The following is a 19,486-nucleotide window of genomic DNA, read 5'->3' as shown; positions in this document are numbered from 1 at the left end:
ATACTATAAACTAGGAGAGTTTATCTGAGCAGTACTGTATTTCAACCCTGTGATGAGGCAAAGGAAAGAGTATCCTCAGCACCTTTTGTACTGTGTTTTTTACACTTTCTCGGAATAAAGGGTTTCTCAAAAACACACGGGTGTGTCTCAGATACCCCCACGCATAAACAGACCCCGTGGAAGGGGGAGGGCGATACAGCCAGCAACAGGAAGCTCTGGCCTGGCGCGTCCCGGTGCTGGGCCAAGGCAGCTCCCGGCAGAGGAGGACGCAGAGCCCGCCCGCCCGCGCCCCTGCGGCAGGGCTGGCCTGACTACGGCCGCGACCGCCAGCCGCACTGGGGGTCTCTCAGGGAAGGGCCGGCGGCTGCCAGCCCTCAGCAGCAGAAGCCGCGCCAGCGCCGCCCCACACAGCGGCTGCTCCCCGCTGCAGTCCCCGGAGGCTCCCTTGGCACGGTGGAGCCGCGTCGGAGCTATTTAGAACCGCCGGTCCTGGGACGGCGACCCCGGGGTCGGGGCCGGGCCTACCTGTAGCCGCGCAGCCATGAAGGCGCGTCTCCATAACAACAGAGCGCTCTTTGCCCCGGGTGACGCACTGGCCCGCATCACGTGGCGAGGGCGAGGTCTTAAAGGGCCCGCGGGGGAGGATGCTGGCGGCAGGGCTGTCGCGGGCCCTGTGCCGCCTGGCCGCCCGGCGCTGCCCCGCGGGGCTCCCGCCGCCCCGGACTGCCTGGCGCGGCGGGGGTCGCGGGGAGGAGGGCGGCGGCGGGCCGGGGTTCGCGCGGCCGCGGTGGGCCCGGCCGGCTGGGGGTGCCCTGGGCTTCCTGGGAGGTGAGGCGGGTCGCGGGCCGTGGGCCGGGGTGGTGCGGAGCAGGGCAGGGCGGTGCGGGAGGACAGCCTCGGCCCGCAGCCCTCTCCCTCTTCCCCAGGGACGCCGAGGAGGACGGCGAGGACGCCATTATCCTCCTGCTGAAGAGAGCCAAGGTGAGACGCCGTCCCCTGCAGGGCCGCGGGCATGGCGGTCGGGGGGCGCGGGGTGCTACCTCAGCGGGGAGCCGGGAGCCGCGTGGGTCTTAGTGAGTGACCTACCCCTTGGCTTTCCCCTCTGTCTCCGCAGCTCAGCGTCATGAAGGGCGAGCTGGGGGAGGCCGAGCAGGTTCTGCACCAAGCCCTGCGGCTGTCGCACCAGTCGGATAACAGGAAAGCCATCGTCTACACCTACAGCATGGTAAGGCGCCGGGGGGCTGGCAGGGGCTGGGCTGGCCGCCCTCCTGCGCGGGGCTGTCCCATCTCGTGTCTGGGCCGTGCTAGAAGTCACCGTGGGGCTGGAGTTCCCTTCGGGGGGCTCTAGTGCTGTATGCTGCGGCTGCGGTGGAGCTGTAGGTAGAAGGAAAAGCAGTTGTGTTAAACCCAGATCCCCGCAGCCTTTGTGGAGCTTCAGCACGGTCTGTCTCTTCCAGATGGCAAACGTGGCCTTCATGCGGGGACAACTGGACAATGTGAGTAACTCTGTTGGTTTTTTTTTATTTTTCCCTCTGAATTTTAAGGGGCCATCATCTTGTGCGAGGTCTTGTCATGTCCGAGAACGTGAAGGTGTGGCATGCTGTGACAGGCTGCATACTAGGAGATGTGAGGCAGAGATCTTGCAGTCTAAAGCAGAATAATTTGCCTTGGGACTTCAGTCCTGTGGAGCACATGCTGCTAAGAAAGATGCTTTCACAGTTAAATTTTGAGCTCCAATGCTATGTGCAAGGGAAGGAATACTTCTTACTTGCCACAGTCAGGCATCTAGATGGCTGTCCCAAGGAGAATCCGGGAAAGCCCTGAAGGTGCACAAATGTGATGAACTCATGGCTGGTGCAGGAGTCCTAAAGTAGGAACTGACAGGACCCTACTGGCTGGCAGTACCATTGGGACCTGGTTAGCCTTTCATGTCTGACTGGTCTTGACATATAATGTAAACGCCACAAATTGAGAGACAGGCTTCTCCCCGTAGTCTTGCCTCTGTAAATGGTAGAGATCTTTTGTTTTAACTGTCATCATTCCTCAGTATTCTCTTCAAAATTCTCATTTCAGGCAGAAAAGCTCTACAAAGCAAGTATGAGCTATTTGCTTGCAGGGGACACAAAGGAGGTATGTTTGTCTGATAAAGGCTTTCAGCTGGAATCTATTTCTTGTGCTGTAATACCTCCTACTGGAAATTTGCAATACTAGGTATGAGCTTGCTGGACTTCCTTTAAGGGAATCGCAGTTCTGGAGACAACAGAATGGGCATTTTCAAGGTCTAAACTTGTTCTCTGGCAAAGTAATGTTTCTACTGGGGAGATGCAAGAAGAAGTAACAGTTGTGTTGTGTGTTCTCCTGGCAGGATGACAATGCAATCCTTGAGATGTCCCTCAAGCTGGCCAGCATCTATGCTGCTCAGAAACAGTGAGTTCCCTGCTAAAGGCATCTTTTGTTTTCATCTTGGCTTCACATGGCAGTAGTGGCCAAACAGAGGCTCTTTAAGAATAGAGTGCCTGAGTGAGCTTTGATGTGACAAGGTACCATCAACATAAAGAGTCCCACAGGCATGATATTGCCTACCTGCTGCCATGCAGCATGGTAATTGCTGTTATGACCTGCCCAGCTTAGGGTGGAAGCAGTCATAGAGGACGTTGCTCTTTAGTCTTAAATCCACACCTCACAGGAGAGAAAGCTTTTGAAGCAGTTGCTGGCTGGTAACTTGTAGCTTCATTTTTCAGTGGAGTGTTGGCATGGGTTACCTTAGCTGGCCTTGTTTGGCAGGAGGGTTCACCTCCATCTTTTGGATCCCTTTGCCCATCGGTCAAGAGAAGGATCTGGGCCATGATCAAGAACAGAGCACCGAGGGCAAGAAGGTTCTGGTGAAGGGGGAAAGCTGTCTTACAGGCCCTTTAGAATGAGGGATTGAAGGTGTTCACATCCATTCCTTCAGGGATGTAAGGAGCCTTGCTTTGCTGAGTACAACCTTTGCAGGCACAAATTAGCCCTGGCTGGCTACGAGTTCTGCATCCTGACCTTAGAGGAGAAGATTGCCAAGCAGAAGGACTTGCCTGAGGATGTCTTAACAGGTGGGACGGCCTTGTCTGCCAAAGGCTTCTCTTATTATCTTTTATCCATTTCCCTGTCCTTGATGTTGCTTTCCATATTGCCTAAGCACCATCTTAATGTAAATCCAATGTCTTCATGCTGCATGAGTTTTTCCTACTCTTGTAGGATGGAGACTCATGCTTGATTTTGTAGAAGTGATCACTTCCACTCCTCTCTATTTGCAGCTGAAGAAAAGGCCAACACCCGTCTCTTGCTTGGGATGAGCCTAGACTCCTATGCTCGCTATCTCCTAAACATTAACCAGCTCCCAGTGGCCCAAAAAATGTATGAGAAGGCTCTGGAGATATCAAATGATGTTCAGGGAGAGACTCATCCACAGGTGATGTGTACAATGGTAGCTGGACTACTAGGGACAGAAAAGCTAATCTAGGGAATGAGGCAGCCTTAAAAGCAGCTTTGCTGGCATCAGGTGTACACAGCACCGAACTAGGTCCTGTTTTCCTGCCGGGAAGAATGAGCATGCTGATACATAAATATGAAACGTTTTCTTACTGAAAACTTCTCTGGGAAATACTACTTTTTACTAGTGTGACAGGGGTATGAATGTGGTGCTCCTGCTGCCTCAGACCTCAACACAGCTCTTGCTCTGAGGCTTCCTTTTCTGTCCTGGTACAGACTGTGGTTCTGATGAATGACTTAGCAACTGTACTGGATGCTCAGGGACACTACGACGAGGCATACTCCTATGTGAAGAAGGCAGCTGAGCTGGCAAAGGAGACCCAACACCCTGAGGAGCACATGGTGCTGAATAACCTGGCAGCAATTCTGATGCACAAAGGTAAGTAAATAAATGTCCAGCCTATGTCACTGTGCTTTTGCTGACTGCAGATACCTGTATTGTAGGATTGAACTACAGCATTATTTTTGTGTTACTATTTTTAGTTTAAGCAGTAGGTCTGCTGCCTTGGTGTAGGCAACTTGTATTGTGTTCAAATTGAATTCAGCTGCTGAATGATCCTGTCCAAGATAAATGAATGCAGTACCCAAAAGGTTGCCAGGGAATTTGGTGTTGGGTTGATGGTTGGACTTGATGATCTTAAAGGTCTTTTCCAACCTTAATGATTCTGTCATTCTGTGAATCTAGTTTCCCGTGTCCTGTATGTGTGGTAACTGGTTCCAAAAGGACCTAAAACTTGCTTGAGGCTTTTTTTCAATGAGACCTTAATGCTGAAGCAGCACCTTGTCCTGTCATCACTGCTGCTGTCTAAGCTCTTTTGGTTGGCACCTTATGCTGGATGTTTTCTGAACTTCCCTAGTTCTTGAAGTGTTCCAGGTAGTCTTTTGCATGTGCTCAGCTTCAGCAGAGGACTTGGAAAATGGGCAATGTAGCCATGCCACTTTTTCCTCTTGCTACAGAAGACTTTCTGCAAGCAAAACAAGTGTACAAAGAAGCTCTCAAGCAGGCACAACAGAAGGGAGATGATGCTTCTGTCCAGCATATCCAGGAGGAACTAGCTGAGCTGGCCAAGAGGAGAAAGGGCTCCAAATGAGTTTGGCCACAGAGTCCAACCTTGAGGTGGCTGACAGCAGCAAGGGTTGGTCAGTAAAAGCAGCCTGGGCCCAGTTTAGTGCAGTTCTCCAGGGGAACAGCACTGAGGAGTTTAAGGACTGCTTAACAAGAAGGGCTGCTACTGCCTAGCAACTTAGCCCAAAATAAAGTTGTGAAATCTTAACTATGTAAATTTGTGGTGTAGTCTATGGTTAAAGTGACCTACTGTGCTAGTGATTTAACTTTGTCTTGACGGCCAGCAAAGTGCAAGTCTAGCCTGGCATTAACGCTTGCAGTTAAGTCAAGGAGTAGTCTGCTACTCCTGACTGTTCACAGAAGTACTCAGTTTCAAAACATGGCTATCCTAAAGCTAAGTCATGAAAAAGAGAACAGGCAGGAACTGTCTCACTCTCTCCATGCTGCATAACAAGGTGTACTTTTGTCAGTGCTCCAGTTCAGTATGTATTAACTTCAATAGAGTATTTCCCAGACTATACCTGCACTATGACAGAGCTGTAGCTTGAAGATTGTGTTTTTCTTCACAGCATTTAGCATCCAAAGATCAAACATGCTTTTGAGGGGTGAGAGAGACTATGTTACCAAAACAGAGCTGTTGTCAGAAATAAAACCCTCAGCTACCTTACCCGAGTCAAGGGCATACTAAGTGCCAAAGCTGTCCTCCTTTTTTGGATAGGTCAGTGCTAGAATGCTGAGGCTTCCTGGTGGAAGCGATGGTATGTACAAACTATCAGGCTTGTAAAGGACATGCCTTCATGTGAGTAGAGTATGAACAGCCTTCTTATACAACAGAATTTTTAAATTTTGCCCTGCAGAGGCAAAAGATGAAGGAGAATTAAATCAGAAGTTATCAAATCCATATTTAGTTAGGATAGCAGAACTAACTGTAATTCTGTCACTAACCAAGCATTATTTTAACCTTTTGTTTGCAAGAAGTTCAGTTGGCTGGTACAACCCTTAATGTTAATTGCATCATTATTAGTTTACTTACAGTAGCATTAGTGGCTTCAGCTCTGCTTAACTTTGAGCTAAGAAGAGGCGCACAGGTTTATCTAGATGTTCACTGAAGCTAGAAAACTCAAGTTGCATATACAGCTTTGTTCTCAGCAAGCTAGGAAGTAAAAATACAGCTGTAACAGGCACACTTGTACTAAGAGAAAGGCTCTAACACATTAGAACCAGTTTTCTTCAATGTTCTGGTTTTTGTTTTTTAAGTAAGTGGCAGACCTTAGACACTCAATCAGTGTTAACTGGGAACCCTGCAGCACCCCCTAAGGGAAGTGTTTTGCCTGTTCTCATGAACATAGCTTGATGCTGCAAAACAAGAGGGAGACACAGGAAAAGCAAATGGAGAACTGATCCCCTTTATTGATTGGTCTGAATCCAGAAGTCACTGTCTACTGAAGACATTGTGTGGAAAAAAAAAAAGTTGAGCTTTATGATGCATGGGTTTTTCAAGTCTTAAATGATTTCATATCAGAATCACGAAACATACCAAGATGAAAGCATTGTGAAAGCGCTGATTAGAAATCAGTTAAAAATTTGTAGTAAACTACACTTTGTAAACATGATTTACAAACACCTTCCTGTTTGAAACAGGTCAGATGTAATTCCATACTTGAAGATTACTGGAATTGTGGTAAACCCTAACTTAGGCTCTGGAGAGGTTTTTTTTACACTGGAGAAGTTAGAACTCTGATAACAAACAAAAAAGCAGCAACATTTTATGTGCAAATGCCACTCAAGCTGTATCTTAGGAAAAAGTGACTATCCTACTTCGGATATGTTGCTGCTGCAGCAGCAATAATGTGAAGCTTTGCAATGAACATGCTATAATTACTGTACGGTTAAAGACATTTGTACATGCCTCTTTCATGTTGTATTTGTTACACTAGGAAAGTGAGAACAAGTGAGTTTTAGAATGGAACTTAACTCTCCACTCCACATTTAAATCTACAAAAAGGACAGATCAACTTGGTTTCCAGTATATGCTACTGCGGGAACAGAAAAGTTAAAATAAGAGCACAGGTCTACAAACAGAATGAAAAATTCACTACTTTACCCTTCTGGCTTAAAGAATAGGAAAAATCTTTCCTAGAGAAAGACTGCAAGGAGATTTAAGACTGCCAACTGATCTACTCTGATGCAGTTTTTAAAAAAAGTAGCAAAATAATTCTGTATTTGCAACACAGTGTCAAGCTTCCAAATGAGTTCCAAGTGGATTTTCTTTTTTCTTTCCCGCACTTTGGGCAACAAGTACTCTTTTCTTACTTTCTTCAGTTCCTCTGAAATACTCAAAGTAAAATTGCTATTGATAAAATAGTTCTGTACTTCTTCCTGTTTGTAACTAACTAACTGGACCATTACAGTCCTTCCATAAGATGTAGAGCTTACATGGCTTAAGGTTACACAGATAGATACATTATACCTTCCATACAATGTATTGCAAATACAGTGTTAAATTTAAAATATTTGACTGGAAAATAACCTCAAGGCAAAGACTCTGTTCATCAATGAGATTCAAAAGCTGTTTGGAATCTGACAGACCATGCCACCCTCCAATTCAGTGCTATCTGTAAATCAGTCCTTCTATCCCAGAAGATTTAAATTCATTTCCTGAGGTCAGTGCAGCAAAAAATAAGATGATGGATGTCAGGACACCCTATGATATCACTAACCGGATGTATGTATACATGAGCTACAAGCACATCATAGCAGGCACTGATAGATCAATGATTAAGGAGACTCTCCTAGTACCATGTACAATTAAAAAAAAAATTAAAAAAAATCACCCTAACACATATTGCACACTTCAGGAGTTGAGTTAAGCCAAGCATTTGTAAGGACTTCCACCAAAAGCTTGCTTATAGGGCTAGGGATTGGGATGAGGACACAGACTTTAAAATAATTATTACATAAAGATTTTAAAATCAGACTGGAGGAAGGTAAAAGTCACCGTACCTATTTCAAACTGGTTGTAACATAAGCCAAGTAGTTGACTCGTGTGTTGCTCAATTATTCTATAAAAGCATTTTGTTTTATTTAAACTTGGGATGTAGAGGTTTTTCTTCTTAAAGGATTTATCAACCCACCCAGAGCCTCTGTTCAGATAAGCCATTTGCTGTGGTTAAATATGACAGTAAAATTTAGTAGCCTGTTTTGACTGCATACAATGCAGAAACAGAAAACACTGAGATAGGCTTTTGGGGCACAGTTAAAATTCCCAGTGTGCATAACAGTGAGGTATGCCTCCAGAAGCTGTTCTTTTTGTTGGTTTTTTTTTGTGTTTTGTTTTTTTTTTTATCCTTTTAAAAATGAACCATAACATACCCATGCAATAATATTTCTGCAGTGTTGCTAAATAAAACCAACTGCACCAAAAATTTACAATGTGGCAGAATTTAAAATTCAAAGAAATATATCATCTTATTCCAGCGAACTGGACTATGTTAATGTACAGAATTCATTAAGGGGTCAGTCTTAAAAATCAACATTTTCACAAGAGCTTGAACACCACTGAGAATGTGTGTCTAGGGGAAAAAAAAAATATATAAAAGCACAATGCCTGCAAGAAGTGGCACGGCATTAAATGGGCAACGATGCTAGGCTGGTAGGGAGGTTAGGTTTATGGTTAGGCTAGGCTGGTAGGGAGGCTAGGGTTATGAAGAGTACTCTACACTGGAGAAAATGCTTAAAAAAAAAAAAATTACAAAATGACCCCCAAAGTTTAGGCAATGATTTGAACATAAGTACACCAGATACTATAGCAAGGGAAAAAACACTGCAAAAAGTACTCTCTATTTACAGAAGAATGATTTAAAGACATTATGGTTTTCTTTACAAATAGATGTAGAACAGGAATAGTCCACATTTTTAAAAACTCTTTACATATTTATCTTTAGTAAGTCAACCTTCTTGATCACGATCCTCCAACACATGGCCTGTGCAGAAGGCATTTAACAGACTCTCCATCAATTCTTCATTGTGTGGCCCTTGCTCTCTTGGAAAGTCTCTATGGGCACAAGTCAAAAATAGATTTCTTTTTTTGACCCGCAAATTAAAAAAAAAATCTGCATAGTTCAGTCATCACTGTCAGACAGAGTCTCATATTGTGCTGAAAGCAGTGGTGCAGGCTCTCGCTCCCATATCCTGTTCTGTTGGTGAGTGGTTGCTTGGCTCATGGACGGCGGGGCACACGCAATGGATGTCGGCGGTGTACTGCTGAGCATCCTCATCGTCAGTGGGTTGTAAGGAAACTGTGTTGAACCTGAATCAAAGAGAGTTTCTCCAAGTCAAAAACATGAGCTGTTCTAAGAGATCTGTATCTGAAAGATGATCTGGTTTTGGTTGTGACAACTAGCAGAATATCTGCTTTAGAAAATCCTTGTGTGCTGTAATCTTTTGACCAATATACCAGTGTTAGAGCATGTCTACATATGACCTTCCTATAAATATCACATCTAGTTTGTTAAATTTGAAAGAAACCCATTTCTCACCTGTTGATGAAGGCCTATCTTCCCAGGCCCACACTGGAGTCTGTCTATGGTAGTCCCCTTCTGAATGTACAGATGAGACAGAAGAAGGTCTTTCAGTTCCCAAATATCCCTGTCCAGGAATTGGAGACTTAGACTTCCTATTATTTGACTTGCCGATTAGCTTCTGCTTGCTGACTCCCCCTCCTGGAAACAGTAGGGACAGGTTTTACAAAAATGTTACACTGCATTTTAGCCTGTTTGTTTCTATAACTTATCACTTAGCAACAAACAGGGGTTTCACACTGGTGCCTTCTGGCTTGCTGATTTACTATAATTAGTGACCGTATCGGCTAGTCTTCTAACACTACTGCTAGAAAATCCCTATTCTTATCACAATGGAGTTATATTTCCATTTCCAGGAAGGGAGATGTTTTCAGCTCAAGCTAGTTCCCACTGTCATGTGTTCTTTATAGATGATGTACTACATTTGCATTTTCATCAAACCACTGAGAAGCTTCAGGTACCTAATGCACCCTGTTATCTCTTCCCTGTTTCATCAGTGTTGTAATTGTCCAAGACCTGAAGTCACCAGCACCATTTTGAACGCCATGACCACTAGGGGGAATGGAAACACCATCTCTATGACTTGGAAGTCATAAGATACTTAGGAAAAACAAAGTCCAGTGATTTTCAGTGACACCAAATTTATTCAAGCCCTTAATTTTTTTTTTTTTTTATTTCAGACTGTTAAATATTTAGGAGCTGTAATACCTCACCTGAATTTGGTGATGGATTAGCTTCTTCCCTGCGCGTCTCATTACTTGCTGATACTGCAGCACTGGAACTGCCAGGTGCCACTGCAATGGACTGTGACATTACAACTCCATGTTCTTCACTCTTGTCATCAAAGTTTCCCATCAATGCTTTTCTAATAATGTCTTCCAGACCCAGATTACTGGCAGGATCTGCAAAGGAATGACCCCTAGAACTGACTGCACCTGGGAGATAAAAGAAAAAATACAGAGAAAGGTGGGAGGAGAGGCAAAACACATGTCTCGGAGAAATTACAAAGGGATATGGGAAAAGATTTTAGAGGGAGGCAGAAAGGTGGAGGGAAAAAAAACCCCAAAGATGAGTGTTTTTTTAAAAATGCAAAACCACATGCTCCAAAGCAGCTCACAGTGGCTACAAGTGAGACATACCAGCAAACACTGAAGAGCTATGTCATTCGTGCCACTGAATGTCAGACTGTTCACAAAAGGGTAAATTTTACTTAAGTGAGATGCTAACCAATTTCATGTTTCTTGACTTCTACCTCTGTGTAGGATTTGCAGAGCACACAGAAATAAAACATTCTTGCCTAAGTTCCCATTTAAAATATTTTCTGAAACTTCCTTTGGTCATTTTGGTTTTCCCTAAGATACATGAAACAAACTTCCATGTAGGATATTACTTTTTAAATTTTCACCATCCTCCTCATCTACTGGATTCCCCAAAGCATATAAATGAAAGATATTCCATTACTTTACTTTTTCTGAAACATACACTGTTTCTTTTACTGAAAAATCTTACCTGAGGTAGTGACTGCTGGCAAATTGAATATTTCAGTCCCTGGCTGAGCAGTTGCTGCAATTAAAGCACAACATTTCACTGAATTTTCCAGTGTTGATCACTACAAGCCCTCATGCAGAAGGTATAACTACTTTGAACTATTTTCAGTGTTGTGTTTTTTCCAAGATGAACATGCACCTATGTCTTCTCAGGAAAATCATCTATACCAGGGTAAAAGTATCTTACATGGTCATGGCTAGCCTTCTTTTAAAGGTGTCGCTTCAGGAAGCAGACTGACTTTTTGAAGTTTCACGATCTATGTACTTTAAAATGCAAAGCTGCATTTGATTCGCTAAATACATACTTTAACTTATGAACCTTACAGCTGAGTACTTCTATGTATTAAAAAAATACATGACAGCAACTTTTGAGGGGCTAAACAACCCCCATCCCCCCAATATTACCTATATTATGTCCAATTTGAGAATAAAGATTCTCAAAGATAACACTGAATTAAATGTATAAATGAAAATACTATTGGCAGCAATGGAAAGTGTGTTTGTATGCCAAGCATGCACACGAAATTTTCAAAGCAAAATCTATTGTGCACACACAATAGGGATCAAATAAAAAGAATATTGCAACCCTTACTGACACAGCTTTGTTTCTTAGAATGAGATTAATTGGTTGCTCAATGCAAAAGCATTCACTTTGAAAGAAACACTTTCTATTAGATACCAAGCTCACAAACAGCTTAAACTCTTACTACTGAATTTTGATACAAAGTTCTGTTAAGGTTTCTAAGAGAGAAACAAAAATATAGTTCTAATATCATATTCCACCATGTCAATATCCATTACTGAAACCATATTAAAATATGTCTTTTTAACAGCCATAACCATAAGGGCCAAGAAAACACAAAACATCCAGTTTGCAAGACATCTTTCCAAAAAGGAAAATGTGTAATAGATAATGATGATACAAAGCAAACTACAGACACAAAGTTAACTAAAATAATGTCAGGTTTCAACAACTCTCTCATAATTATGCATTTTCCCATAGTTTTCAGAAACCATTTCCATCTCTCAAATTAAACATTAAAAAGCTTAAGTGTGCCTGCCAGTCCTACGTACACCAGCATAAGGGGAGGGGAAAAGAAAAAGATTTAACGGTCTTCCAGTTCTTCAGTCATAAATAATTATATATGTGGTTTTATATTAATAGTTTTTTATTCATTCACATGTTACTTGAAACATATTTAAATTAGGGCATCTGTGAATGGCAGTCACACAAAGCTTAAGCTGGAAAAATTCAGTGAAAAGGCAAGTCCTGCATACCCATATCAGAGTCACCTCCACCAGATGAGTTCAGCTTTCGAAATATCTCCTGTTTCTTGGATTTTACCATTGGTGAAGTGTTCTCAAGTTTGGTGAAAAACGAAGGGAGGTAGCTTATACTACCTGGAGAGCGAGAGTCAGTCCTGCCAAGACCAACATATGTCAAGGAGAGAGAACATTTTTCAAGGTGTACATTCGAATCTTTCCAAAAGCAGTCAGGCAGAAACCGCCAATATTCATATGACCTTTAAGACTCTTTCCTCAGCCTGTTTTTTGAGGACTAGACAAGTCCCCAAAGAACATCTGCTTTATACAGGTAACAGGGTTTAAGATTCTACAGCTCACAGAAAAAGTGATCACGTCATTGTCTGTGCTGGAGAGTGGCACAGAGATGCTGCTTTTACAAATTATCTCAGGGGTGCCTACTTCTGCCTTGCAACCTGCATGCTGGCTGAAGTGGGTCCTGCAAATCAGTAGGTGATGAAATGTTTAAGCTAGAAGCCCAAATACTCACCCTAGCTGCTTCTCCTATTTACAGTCTTATTGTCACTCTTGTCCCCTGTATGCCACTAAAAAGGATGTTTGTTTGTTTTAAGTCACACATGGTCCAAGCAAATAAGCCATCTCAGGCATTCTGGGAAACCAGGTAAAATAACCTTATGGACCAGAATCTGGCTCAAGAGCTGCCAGTTAGCCATCCTTGCTCTATAGCACAGATCTTCAGACTGGGATCCACATTCTGTATTTCATACCCCTTATCATTTTTACATTTACTGTAGCTGGCACACTTTCTGCACATAATTTCTGTCACATTAGCATAAAAAAATTCCTGAAGTAAATGTCAAACTGACAAGGGGTGCATTTTATCTTCAGATCTTAAAATATGCAAATTTTAGGCTGCTTATAAAGTTGATAAAAGCAGTAGTATTCAAATTATTTATTTTTTTCTTAAAATTCTGTAAACTAAAGCATGAAGAAATTCAGGTGAAAAATCTAAGCTAATACCAGGGTCATGAACAACTTGCATTGTTTTCAAAAGTGGGTAAAAATGATCAACTGTATGCTCACTGTGGTGCTTAGAATACTTGAGTTTGTTTAAGCAGTAGCAATCTGTCAAATCAGCTTTAATTAAAAAAACGACCCCAACCCCAAAAAAACCCAACCCACCCCATACTTTAATTAAAAAATCATCTAAAAATAAAGTAAAAAAGACAAAGACTCTAGGTTTCCTATGCCAACATCCTTAAAATTCTAAAAAGTGCAATCTTCCCTGCCATGTTCCTGAAAATTCCCTTGCATCTAGCTAACATCCGTCATGCCCTGTAACGACCCTGCCAGCAACTGCAGAATGGAGGGGGAAAAAACAACCAAGAAAAGAGAATTCATTTCACCAGCATGAGCCTGAAATAAGTACATGGTGAGCATGCTGAGTGCCATTCCTTCTTCAGCAGGCAGCAGAGCAAATGACAGAAGCATCCAGTCCAATGTGCATCTTGCCAGACATTTGAAGACACCAGCACTGACACAGTCTGCCAGGGATCCCAGGTAGTTTTATGTTGCAGATTTGTCAGACTGACATATAGTCCTGGGAAACAGGGCTGCCCGATGCATGGACCTCCTGACACCCCACCTCAACACCTCCTGGAAATTAAGCTCTGTAGCTTAGTGATATTTCATGTGATAAGCTGCTCTAGAATCATGAGCGTTGGAAGCCTGGGTTCCTCCACACTTCACCAGGACAGTATCCAGGAAGTCAATCAGGCAGAAGAAGCCCGAATTATTTAATAAAAATTGCAGGAAACAGACCTTTCCGAAAAAACACTTCAGTTTTATAGAACTGGCACCCACAAGGAGTTTTGTTATAACATTTTGTGTCAGATAGAGCATAAAACACACTGCTTGGCCCAATAAACTTGAGAGAACATGTACAGATGATGTTTCACTCAGGCTCCTCAAAGCATCTCCCAAGTAGCAAGTTCTGAATGCAAAAGGATCAATGGCAATTAACAACTTTCCTGTGGTATTAGAGGAAGATTGCTTAAACTGCTCTTTAATAAAGATACTGTTTGCAGCACAAAGATCCAGAATAATGTTTTTAAAATTCAGTTTTACACATACCTCTGTTCAGTAGGCTCAGTTCTTTGGGAAAGCAAAAGCACATTTTCCTGTTTCTCATGTACAACCGGGACTTGAGGTGGCGAGATTGGCTCATAGGGCTCTGAAGAGACATGGCTCCTCTCTGGAGATTTTCCAGGCCTACATCCATAGTTCAGAGACAGATAAGTACTCTTAATGCATGTAAAGCAGTAGTTAACACATGTAATTGCATTCCAGTTGTTACATAACTACTTATGTCTCGTTATATATGTTACATGCTTTAGTATGCTTGCTGATCTCCAGAAGATGACTTTGAATTGTCCATAACGACTCTGGTAAGTTCTAAGTAATTACTCACCCCTCTAAAAACTGGAAATTAAGCATAAGAAGTGAAGGGAAAACAGTTACAAGCTATGTTATTGAGCCAAGCAATTGTCAAAACCAGCACAAGACAGATGTTGCTTAAAAAAAAGAGCAAAAGATACCTCTATTTCTGATCTACATCAAGATTACTGTGCTATTTTTTATAAATATCATATCTGGGCATTAATGAAATCTGCAGTTAAACTGAATACATGCATTACCTTCCCCTGGACTTGTCAGACAGATTTTCAGGTGACACTCTAGCACCTGGCCGCTGATGGTGCATGGACTGTGACTGTGACTCAGGGCTGTAGCGATTCGATGTCTTTGCCCGGGTAGAAACAGGCGTTGGAGCAGGGGTGGAATTCTGGAATGTAGTGGTAGGAGGCTGCAAAGAGGCCTGAGAAGCTGCTTGGTTTCTAGCAAAGTCTTGTGTAATAATTTGCTGATTGTGGCCAAAAAAAATAGAAAAGAGATCTTGGTCAGACATTGGCCAGATTATGTGTATTTATGAACTAGATGAATATGAGACCGATTGCAACAAATGAGATGATTATAAGTTCAGACATATTATCATATAATATCCTCAAGTAAAACTAATAATTACAGAATTGGTATTGTGTTCCAAAACGTGCGTTTTCATCATCAAAATATAACTTTTCACATCGGAAAAGAAATAAACCTACACAGATGTGATCGGCAAGGGTGATAAGTCGATGGGTCCTGGGCACATGTGCCATCCCTTCTGCTTGGGAAGAAGGAGGTGGAGGTTGTTGGGGTGAAGGGGGTTCCTGTTGTGTCCTATAGCGGTGAATCGACCCCTCATATTGCCTGTTTGGGTCATCTAGTTAAAGAAGAAAAGGTCAGTCTGTTAAGACGGTATTACTGAAGCTTCAAGGTTTGAAAGTTCTGTGCTTACAAATTTAAAAGATGAGTGTTTCTGCATTAGATTTTAGGTATCCTGTGTGATAACCACCTCTTCCCCCTTCATATATAGGCTCTACAGTTTACAACAGATAAGTAAGGCTTCATTCCACAATGCAGGTGAATTTCATCTCATTTCTCACCTTCAAACTGTACTGTAATAGTTTAAGCTTTACTTACAGGTAAAAAATTGTGGACATCAACACCAATATGCAGTAACTTTTAATAAAAAATTTACTCTCAATATATTCTTTAATCAGCTACACTGTAAGGTAAAGGAGCTCTGTTTAATGCCAAGTGCCAGTTCCAATATACTTGCTCTAGTTTTTCCACAGATCACTGCAACAACATACTTCCAACAAAAGCTTCTGAAAAGTTAAGAATGTGGTAAGCAGTCACTTAAGGACTCCCGAGGAATTTTAACTTTATTATGTGTTCATGGAGCTGGTAAATATAAGCAAGATAATTCTGAGAGTATTTGCATATGCAGATAAACTTACTCTCTGCCTGGCTTGGTTTAGGCGTCTCTTGTTGGTAGGGCTGTAGCTTTTCTTGAGTAGGTACAGGTGAATTTGCAGGGCTAATCACCTCAATGGCATCTCCAGGAGCTTCGTATCGGTGGGAGGATACTGAACATCAAGCAAAGGTTGTGGAATAAGGTTTAAATATCACAGAAGATTTTTGTTGCCTGTACATAGCAACACTAATGCTTCCATTAAAACGACACCAGTGAAATGAAAGTCAAAACACTATCTTTTTCTCGTGATAACCATGGTGAAACAAATATTTCCATAAAGCAGTATTCCAACGTAAACAAAATAATTTTAGGTTTCCCGACTTCAGGTTAATTTTATTACCCTGCATTACATGTTGTAGCACAGAATCCAAACAAAGCAAACAACTCTGTATTTGCAATAATCTTGAGTCACTATATGCAAAAACTGTATTTGCTTATGAAGTGTCTCTACTGTGCAGAGCTGAATATTTTATCATTAGGTATCAGAATAATTTCACAACTTATTGTCTCCCTAAAAGGCTAAGACAGACAGCAAAGAAGTAGATAGTTACTAAGATACGTACAACTACTGGAAGAATCTGAACTTTGAGAGCCCCTATCTCGTGCATCCTTGTCTGAAGCAATCTGCCGAGTGATGATCACATCTATGAAGTTAGCAGCAGTAATTGTGGTCTTTCCTCGAGTTCTCAGCTCTTCCTCGTACCTGGATTTAGGAGGAGGTCCTTTCTCTTTACCAGCCTCTGAATAGACTACTGATGAAGACTGTCCCTGGGACTTGCCACCAGAAAAATTTGCAGATGTGTAGGGGCATTGGACAGGCCTCTTTTCTACCTCCAGTGTCTTCTGTTCCATCTGCTGCTGTTCAGTGACCACAGCTGACCGCCGTCCCATATTCTCTTCTATCCTGGTTCCTTCGTGCTTGTTCTCTTTTGCTTTGGCAACTTCCATCTGAGGAGCAGAGGCTGCAGCATCTACTAGTGCTGCAAGGGCATCAGCAGCAGTATTGTAACGGGAAGCTGGCAACCCTTGAGTAATAGAGGGAGCTCCAGGGGTGAGCTGCCTGTTGGCAAACATTAGGTATTCTGAATTATATCACATGAAAAAAAGAACTAGAGCCATATCATACATACAACAAAGCGAAACTTTTGTGACACTAATTTCTATCCAAACTGGACTGGGCGAAAATGCATTAGATCATTTCAGATAAATTCAAGAGCAATCGGATAGTGGTTACCCTCAGCATACAGTATTTTCCTCAGGCTAAACAGACCTTATAATAAACTCAAATATTAGAACAGGTATCTCTGCAACAGTAACTTAAGAAACATACATGATACGTAGCTGAGCAGCAGGATCCAAAGGTGTGATTACACTTGTCCCATTGGTTCCTTGAAAAATACTAGGCCTTTGCTGCAGTATGTTTTCCTGGCTTCTAACTGAAGGGGACGGGGACCGAACATATCCATGACTGCCAGGTCTGCCGGGCTGCTCTGTACCTGCAGAACACAAAGCAGAGGGGAACAAACAAATATATATAGACCACTCCTGCAACAATGCCGAACTATGTATCGACGCTATCTCCTCCACAACCTTTCCCAGTTGTCTCCACCATTCTCAACGTGACTGCATGTATTAAAGGTTTAAATGGTAGCATTGTGTTTACAGTGCTCTAAGTGACATGCAAGCTGTGCTAGCGATCACAGGATCACACCATTCCCTAGGTACCACATTGCTATGACAGAAAGATCAAGAAGCCTGGTACTTGCTGAAGTTAAAATTATGACCAGAATTGCTAGGTAATAGGAACTTGCCTTAAGTGCAGACTAAAACCAAACTGTGTAATGTGTTCTTAATAAGCTACGGGTTGCTAACAGTGGTTGTAGAAAATGAGCAGTTACAGTCTACAAGGCAACTGATCCAAATGTAGCAATGTGCACTCACCTGGTCGAAGATAAAGTTCAGCAGGGACTGAAGTGATTCTCTCCCTCTCTCGTTCTCTTTCCCGCTCTCGCTCACGTTCCCTCTCCCTTTCCCGTTCCTTCTCCCTCTCCCTTTCCCGTTCCCTTTCAGCATTTGCAGCTGCAGAAGCTGCCAGGTGTGTAGGGTGTCCTGGAAGGTCCACAAGATAAAATGAAGTAGCAAAAAGAGATATTCAAATTAAGCATCATTTAATGTAAACGCTTGCCAATATATTCTGCCATCCACTTACAGCGAAGTTTCCCAAATACATTTTCATTCCACTCAAGACTATCCACTTATCTAGGAAGACAAAAGCTTAACATACAGTGACTGTGGAAGGCTCAGCAGCTTTTTATTAAAGTAGTTTCTATACAGTTAGAAACTAGACAGCTTATAGACCCAAATTCCACCCTTCAACACATGCAAGATGAGGTTAGTGAAATCATAATCAAATGACCACAAATAAAGACCTGACAGATGAGGCAAATTCTGAATTTGTCAGCACTCCTTCAGCTGCTAATGTAAGTATAAAGAATATCATTAAGAAAACCTTTGCTATCCAGGTAAGAAGTGCATGCAAAAAGCATCGTCTGAGAAAACATCACAACATGACATTAATGAAAGTTAAATAAAAATGGTCAATTATCTCAGCACATCAGACAATTAGAGACATCACCAAATCACAAGAGCTCTTACCTGGTGACAGAGAAGCAGGATTGTAAGGCCTGGGAGGGAACGTAAGCTGGGTACCAGGGATGTATGTGATTCTCTCCATGGGTGGTGTGCTTGTGCCTCCAGGATGAGGCACTAAGATAGTGGGAGCCATATTGTTCAGGTCAATAATTCCTGTAGATGACGACACACGTAAGAACAGCCATTCAAGGACAGACCAATGGTCCACACATGATACATTCTGTTCATTGATAACGGTCAGCAGTGAATGTTTAGTGGAAAAAATATAAGAATAAGGCAAGTGCAGAACTATATTCCAGCTTGTTATACTCTCTTGGTATGTTCCCAGATTGCTGATTGCCAGATCTAAGTCAGAATTTGCATTTCCAGCACACCCTTTAATTGTCCTTTCGAAAAATACATTTCACCTTTACCAATAATCCCATCTTTTAGCAAAATGGTATTACCTGACATCATTCATTCCCTTTTCCAGACCTTTTTAATTTATGAATTTTAAATTCATAAAATGAAATCAAATGCTGAAATGCACAGGTTCCACTGGAACTCCAATATAACCTCCCCTACTACAAAAACCACTTATCCTTTCTCTTCCAACCAACACTGAAAGATCTTGTCTCTTACCCCCAAGATAATTAGTCCCACCAGCCTAATTCCCTCACAATTGCTAACTTCCATTCTACCAGTAACTATCAAAACTGATTTAATCAATAGACAGATTATCATATCCAGTAACCAAGCCGGTAGACTGACATTAAGGTAGATTTCCCATTAAGTTTGTAACTCTTGGGAGAATGTCATGTAACCCCAGGGATTCATAAATAGTTATTTTGTTATTTTTTTCTAAGACTTTGCTCAACATTTCAATGTGAAAGAGTTCTTCAAACTCATGTCTCAAAGAAAATCTCCATCACAGAAGTCTGAATCTCTCCACAGT

The 19,486-nt window shown here is 42.2% G+C and overlaps 2 protein-coding genes across 2 annotated transcripts in view; one reads left to right on the top strand and one right to left on the bottom strand.

Annotated features, from left to right (window-relative positions):
- Window positions 1–644: 644 nt before the first annotated feature.
- TTC19 (tetratricopeptide repeat domain 19) lies at window positions 645–4,619 on the top strand (the record flags this gene model as incomplete). The annotated part of the gene is made up of 10 exons (XM_082008680.1): window positions 645–828; window positions 908–981; window positions 1,115–1,225; window positions 1,458–1,496; window positions 2,074–2,130; window positions 2,366–2,427; window positions 2,995–3,089; window positions 3,294–3,448; window positions 3,745–3,907; window positions 4,486–4,619. The coding sequence occupies 10 exons, from the start codon at window positions 645–647 to the stop codon at window positions 4,617–4,619; spliced, it is 1,074 nt and encodes a 357-aa protein (XP_081864806.1).
- Window positions 4,620–7,086: 2,467 nt separating this feature from the next.
- NCOR1 (nuclear receptor corepressor 1) overlaps window positions 7,087–19,486 on the bottom strand; it is a 58,937-nt gene continuing 46,537 nt past the window's right edge. The window contains exons 33-45 of the mRNA XM_082008725.1: window positions 18,556–18,705; window positions 17,842–18,009; window positions 17,231–17,396; window positions 16,464–16,960; window positions 15,884–16,012; window positions 15,146–15,303; window positions 14,681–14,904; window positions 14,118–14,255; window positions 12,000–12,142; window positions 10,684–10,737; window positions 9,888–10,109; window positions 9,133–9,312; window positions 7,087–8,903 (exon numbers count right to left, since the gene is read on the bottom strand). Coding sequence (XP_081864851.1) covers window positions 8,716–8,903; window positions 9,133–9,312; window positions 9,888–10,109; window positions 10,684–10,737; window positions 12,000–12,142; window positions 14,118–14,255; window positions 14,681–14,904; window positions 15,146–15,303; window positions 15,884–16,012; window positions 16,464–16,960; window positions 17,231–17,396; window positions 17,842–18,009; window positions 18,556–18,705 — 2,417 coding nt within the window. The 3' untranslated portion in view covers window positions 7,087–8,715. The remainder of the gene's footprint in view (window positions 8,904–9,132; window positions 9,313–9,887; window positions 10,110–10,683; window positions 10,738–11,999; window positions 12,143–14,117; window positions 14,256–14,680; window positions 14,905–15,145; window positions 15,304–15,883; window positions 16,013–16,463; window positions 16,961–17,230; window positions 17,397–17,841; window positions 18,010–18,555; window positions 18,706–19,486) is intronic.

The sequence above is a fragment of the Phaethon aethereus genome (genome assembly GCF_964289735.1).
Source record: "Phaethon aethereus genome assembly, chromosome: 19".
In the NCBI taxonomy this organism is placed as follows: Eukaryota; Metazoa; Chordata; class Aves; order Phaethontiformes; family Phaethontidae; genus Phaethon; species Phaethon aethereus.
This window is presented reverse-complemented; position numbering and strand designations above follow the sequence as displayed.